The sequence below is a fragment of the Nyctereutes procyonoides genome, unplaced genomic scaffold (assembly GCF_905146905.1).
Source record: "Nyctereutes procyonoides isolate TBG_1078 unplaced genomic scaffold, NYPRO_anot_genome, whole genome shotgun sequence".
Taxonomy (NCBI): Eukaryota; Metazoa; Chordata; class Mammalia; order Carnivora; family Canidae; genus Nyctereutes; species Nyctereutes procyonoides.
The window spans coordinates 58748761-58755374 of NW_026575126.1; the positions used below are offsets into that span (position 1 = coordinate 58748761).

The following is a 6614-nucleotide window of genomic DNA, read 5'->3' on the forward strand; positions in this document are numbered from 1 at the left end:
GTTAACACATAATAAAAGTTAACACAAAATAAAAGCTAAACACGAGGTAAGTGCTAGCTATATTTACTCCTAGATAGTTCTGGGTCTGAACCTTGGTTCAGCCACCAAGCAGATCTATGGCCTTGGAGAAAAGCAGCTGAGGCCCCATTTTCTCACGCTAAACTTAGAACAGCACTCACTGCCCAGAGGATGCCTCGAGTAAAGGTGTATTCAGTGCTAGTTTCCTTCTCATTTCCCAAACCACTAATGAAACAACTGTCACTGTGGGGTGCTTTTTCAATCTCTTGCTCTCTACTAAAGCATCATCTTTCCACAAACCACAAAGATCAGAGCTGATAAAAGCATTACACAAGTCCTGATCAAAAAGCCTGTTCTCGCCACGGAGAGGTGGTACTGCACGGAGGCAAAGAGCGTGGGTTTAGAAATCGGCAGGTGGTACTGAGACCAGTGTTTGCCAGACCTGCTTGATCTCAAGGATCATCAAAGCCGTGCAGGAAAAATACAGCTTCCTGCACTCCCTCCACCACCTGCCACCCACCGCCCACCGTTCCTGGAGGTTCTGATGATGGCAGAGGGGCCTGGAATTCTGAGGTTTTAACATTCACTTCAGGTGATGCCATGATCTGGCAAGAAAGTCGCTGTTCCCTTAGGCAAATACAGAGTAAAAACATTTCTAGCCGACAAGCTTCATCACCCTAGGCCTCAGTCTTTTCAGCCATAAAATGGGGACAACAAAATGTATGTTTAAGGCAGAAGATGCCATTTAAATGAGATGTGGCTACCAAAGCTTTGCCAAGGACCTGGCACATAGGAGAGACACAAGAAGGCTAGCTGCTGCTTACTGTTCTTCTAAACACAAAAAATGGGGGTAATTGGGGGGGGGGGGGGGGGGGGTAAAAAAAATGGATTGGGGGGGGGGGGGGGGGGGGGGGGGATTGGGGGGGGGTGTTGTTTTGTTTTTTTTGGGTTTTTTTTGTGTTTTTGGGGTTGGGGGGGGTTTTTTTGTTGTTTTTTTTTTTGTGTTTTTTGGGTTGTTTTTTTTTTTTTTTTTTGTGGTTTTTTTTTTTTGGTGGTGTTTTTGTTTTTAATATAAAATTTTTAATAATTAATAATTTGGAAGATTAGAAGAGTAGTAAAGGTTATAGATATAATTAAGGGTATAAATTGGGTAGATGAGAGAGGAAAAATAAGATAAAGTGGGAGGGAAGTGTAGTGAGATTGAGGAATGTATTTATGTAGTTAATGGTATAATTGGAATATGAAGTGAGAATTAGAGTGAAGAAGGAAGATATAAAGATTATATAGGAAATAATTTGAAATTTATGTGGGATGATAGTGTAATATTTTGTTGAATTAAATTGTTTTGAATTTTTTTGTATTGTTGGTAATGAATTTGATTTTTTTGTTTTTTTGGTTGGTATAATTTGATTTTTTAATTAGTTTTTTTTTTTTAAGTTCTATTTATCCATCCATGAGAGACATGGAGACAGAGAGGCAGAGACACAGGCAGAGGGTGAAGCAGGCTCCATGTAGGGAGCCCGATGTGGGACTTGATCCCAGTACTCTGCGATCACACCCCGAGCCAAAGGCAGACGCCCAACCACTGAGCCACCCAGGCATCCCAAACCAAAAGTATTCTTTGAAAAAGAACATAATAAAAGCCACCAAACTCTGACAAGATTTTCTGAGAGAGAAGACTGACAAACACTGTTTGGAATTAAAAAGGAGAACTAATTGAGGACACAAACATTAAAAAAAGGCATAAAAACAATAATCTGAAGTTGTAAATATACGCAAAGTTATAGGAAATCCATTCAAAACCAACTACAGAATTATCTGGAAATCAACAAGTTTTATAACCACTGAAAACCTTCTGTGGGAAGTCCAACCTCCCACAAAGATAACTTCAGATCCAGATGGATTTATCAAGAAGCCCTACCAAGCCTTCTGGAAGCAAGTGATTTCAAATTTCACAGAACTATCCCAGGGCTGCAAAAGAGCAAACCCTCTTCAAATAATTTGATAAGGCTGACATAAGTTGGGCATTAAAACCTAACAGAAGCTTTAAAAGAAAGGAAAATGAAAAGGCCTGTATCTTTCAGGTATGCAACTTCAATGGTCCGAAGCAAAACCTTAATTGCATCTAGCAAAATAGAAAGGCTAGTATATGATAACCAAGTTGGGTTTATCCCCTCAATAGTCTAACAATTGAAAATCAATAGAATGTCACCTGTCAATAATATCTCAATAAAGCTGGGGGGAAAAATCAATCAGTGTGAGTCACCACATTAACAAAACACGGGAGAAAGTCTACAATCATCTTAATAGATTCAGAAACTATGATTGTTAAATTTGACAGTCGCATATACTAAAAACTCTTAACAAACTTAGAATTGAAGGAAATTTCCTTTATCTACTAAATGATATCTACGAAAACCTACAGTAAACATAAAACTTAAAAATGGAATATTGAGAGGCAGCCCCGGTGGCTCAGCGGTTTAGCACTGCCTTCCGCCCAGGGTGTGATCCTGGAGACCCAGGATCGAGTCCCACGTCAGGCTCCCTGCATGGAGCCTGCTTCTCCCTCTGCCTGTGTCTCTGCCTCTCTCTCTCTCTGTCTCTCTCTCTGTCTCTCTCTCTCTCTCTCTGTGCATGTGTTTCTCATGAATAAATAAAATCTTCTTTAAATAATGGAATATTGAAAGCAATCACTTTCAAATCCAAACTGATCCAATGCAACTGAACTCATGCAATTCCAATCAAAATCCAACAGGCTCAGGGATCCCTAGGTGGCTCAGCGGTTTGGAGCCTTCCTTTGGCCCAGGGCATGATCCTGGAGTCCTGAGATCAAGTCCCACATCGGGGTCCCTGCATGGAGCCTGCTTCTCTCTCTGCCTCTCTTTCTCTCTGTCTCTTGTGAATAAATAAATAAAATCTTAAAAAAAAAAATCCAACAGGCTCTGTGGGTGTGTGCGTGTGATATTTGACAAAATGACCCCAAAATTTACATGGAACACACAAAGGCCAAACAGCAAAGCCATTCTGGGAGAAGATAAAGGCAGAAAGACTTGTCCTACCAGGTAATGACTTATTTTAAACCTAGAGTAATGAATAATAGACGATAATGGTATAAACATGGACCAAGTAAGACCAGTGGGACAGAACAGAGAACCCAGATAAGAAACACATGTGGATGTGGATACTTGACACGCTGGAGAAATGGAACTCCAGATCAAAACAGCTTTTTAAAAAAAGGTGCCAGAAAAAAAAAAAAAAAAGGTGCCAGAACAATAGATTACCCTTATGTGAAAAAACTGGAGAATTGAACCTTCACCTCATTATGCACAAAATATTTTTGAAGATTAAGGTTATATGAAAGGAAATGCTACAAAACTTTTGGACAACAATATAGGCAGTTGGCTTTTATAAGCCAAAGGCAGGGATTTCTTTAAAAGATATAATAATAATAATAATAATAATAATAATGCAAAAAGTACAAATCATAAAGGAATATACAGGTAAATTCAACTTTGTTAAAATTAAGAACCTCTGTTCACTGAAAATACTTGAGGCGGGGGGAAGGAGAGAGAGAGAGAGAGAGAGAGAGAAGACAAGCTACAAACTGGGAAGCATCTGAAACATGCTGAACCCATGAAAGATTCATACTCAGAATATGTAATGAATTCCTACAAATCAGTTAGAGGAAGAAAACTGCAAAAGAAAAATTAGCAACTGAAATTTCCAAAGAAGATATACAAATGATTAATAAATATATTAAAAGATACACAGTCTTGAGGTCATCAGGCTAACGAGTATCCAAACTACAGTGACAAATCTCTTACTCATCACCAGATAAGGCAAAGATTCTGAAGAATGGCCTCGGCTAAAACTCATCCACTGCTGGTGGAGTGTAAACTCTTATGAACCGTGTCAGACAATTTGATTTTACTGGTGAATTTGGGTATGCCCAGAAATGCGGTATTCGATTTTTCACTTACAGAAACTATCCACATCTGCCTAAGGAAATATGTGTATAAAAGCACCATGTGGTAGCAAAAATCTGGCAACAGTAGCAATGGCAACCAGTTGAAAAATGCCTAGCAAAGCATTTATATTCAAACCATGGAATTCCAAATAGCGATGAAGCAATGAAGGTGACGTAGAGCTACTCAAATCACTGTGGATGCATCTCACATACGGGAATGTTATGTGCAAAAGTAAAGTCACACTAATTATATGTGAGGATTCTCCATCAAATTCAAAACCTAACAAAACCATACACGGCAGTCATTTTACAGATACATAGTAAAAACCATAAAGGAAAAACAAGGGAATGAGTAACAGTACTCAGGGCAGTGCTCATCTTTAGTGAGGGGAAGAAAGGATTCAGCGGGAGCTTTCAGCATAAGATAATGTTCTATTTCTTAACCTGATGGGGAGTATACGTGTGTTCCTTATTTTTATTCTTCGAACTTACATTTGCAAACATTTTTATAGGTATGTTACATATCTTGATTAAAAAAAGAAGAAATGATGTAAATACGTTACGTAACAGCCAAAATAAATGCTAAAAAGGACCAACTCTAGGGACGCCTGGGTAGCTCACTGGTTGAGTGTGTCTGCCTTTGGCTCAGGGTGTGATCGTGGGGTCCCAGGACCGAGTCCTGCATCAGGGTCCCCTCGGGAAGCCTGCTTCTCCCTCTGCCTGTGTCTCTGCCTCTTTCTTTTTTTAAGATTTTATTTATTTATGCATGAGAGACATATATATAGAGAGAGAGAGGCAGAGACACAAGCAGAGGGAGAAGCAGGCTCCATGCAAGGAGCTCGATGTGGGACTCGATCCGAGGTCTCCAGGATCACGCCCTGGGCCAAAGGCCGTGCTAAACCGCTGAGCCATCGGGGCTGCCCTCTGCCTCTCTTTCTATCTGTGTCTCTCCTGAATAAATAAATTAAAAATCTTGGCAGTGGGGAGGACCAACTCTGGAACAGCACAGAAGTCAATAATCTCGGGGGAAAAAAAAAAAGGAGAGGGACACAGATACAGATAGGCCTGTTTACACACAGAAGGCGATTGTCTGAAGATGGACTGGGTGGTAGAAGTTAACCATGGTGAACTGCCTACCCCCCCAAAAAAAAAAAAAAAACATTTAAAAACAGAAATGTCTGTGCAATAAGCAGATCTCAAGCACCTCCACCTGAGCCACACGCGAGGCAGAGGGGGGAGTGCTTCACTGCACTCTCATTCCATCCTCCTGGGAACCTGAGGATCCTCACATCCATGCCCCCATTTTCCAGATGCGGCAAGGCTGGAGGCACCAGGAGATGCACGGAGTCAGCGATGGGCAGGAGAGTGGCGATGCAAAAGCAGAGTTCAGGAACCCTAGCACCGCCACCGCCACTGTCACACACACACACACACACACACACACCCCAGGTAAGCGAGGCATAGCAGGGAACAAGCAAATCGAGATCCCTCACCTGCAGGGACTCCTCACCTACAATTCTCCGATCTAAGAAAGATCTAAGGCCTCCAACCTTGGAAGCCTGAAGACCTGATCTGACCTATAAGGTGAGGCTATCTCTGGGCCATTCTTGACCTCCTTTGGGGGCAAATGTGCACGGATTCATGTATGTGATGACAAGATGCAGCCCAGACCCCAAAGACCATGGGGAATAGGAATATACCATATCCCTTTCGAAAAATCCGAAACATCGGGGCATCTGCACACGTCTAGCCTCGGGGCTCTCTACGGGTCCCCGGACCGCGACAGAGAGCACGGGCACAGGTAACCGACAGGTGCTCCTCGAAGGCCGTATTTTCCGTATTCGGTTCAGGCATCCGTCTTTTGCCTCCGTCCCCCAAGAGCGGGGTCAAACCGAGGTCAGCACCTAACGCTACGACCCGCCAGCGTCGGGGGGCGTCGGGGGGCGTCGGGGGCACCAGGTCCCAGCCCGCCGGCCTTCCTGCCCGTCTCTGGGCCTGTCTGCATCAGCCAACGAGGAGCCCCCCGGGCCCCCGGAGCCGCGCTCCGGCACCCACGCGGGCCGCCCCCGGGGCCTGACGCCCACCTTCCGTCCTCCGTCGCCTCTCTGCGCGGCCCTCTTCCATCCCCGACAGCCTCGCGGGCGCGCGCGCGGCTCACCCTCCGCGGTACCCGGGCGCAGCCCCCACTGCCCGCCGCCGACGCCGAAAGGCGGGCTTGGCACGCCCCCTCCGGGGCGGGACCAACGCGGGCGCGGCTCTCCTATTGGCGGCAGCCTCACGCTCGTCCCTCCCACCGGGTGACGCACTTCCTGCTCGCCGTTGCCATGGCGCCGAGGAGCCGGCGGGGTAGGCGGCGACTTCCGTGCCGCTCCCGCCACTCTCCGGACCTCACCCGGCGGGGCCGCGGGCGGGTCACCTTCTGCCTCCAGCCCCGCCACTGCAACCTGCGACCTAGGAGGAGGAAGGGGCACGCATGCAACGGGACCTTCTCCCCAGCAGCCGCGGTTTCCGCGGACACAAGCCAGTGCCCCATCCTGGGCCTCAGTTTCCCCATCCGTGCAAACGACGCCGTGGCCTCGGGGTCGGCCGTGAGGGCTCCGCCGTCCTGCAACTTGAGCTGGAAGGAGGC

General features: G+C 45.5%; 1 protein-coding gene across 1 annotated transcript in view; it reads right to left on the bottom strand.

The window, feature by feature from the left end:
* NSMCE1 (NSE1 homolog, SMC5-SMC6 complex component) overlaps positions 1-6205 on the bottom strand; it is a 32826-nt gene extending 26621 nt beyond the window's left edge. Inside the window, exon 1 of the mRNA XM_055339791.1 lies at positions 6070-6205. Within this exon, the coding sequence (XP_055195766.1) occupies positions 6070-6109 (40 nt within the window). The 5' untranslated portion in view covers positions 6110-6205. The remainder of the gene's footprint in view (positions 1-6069) is intronic.
* Between the last annotated feature and the right edge of the window lie 409 nt (positions 6206-6614).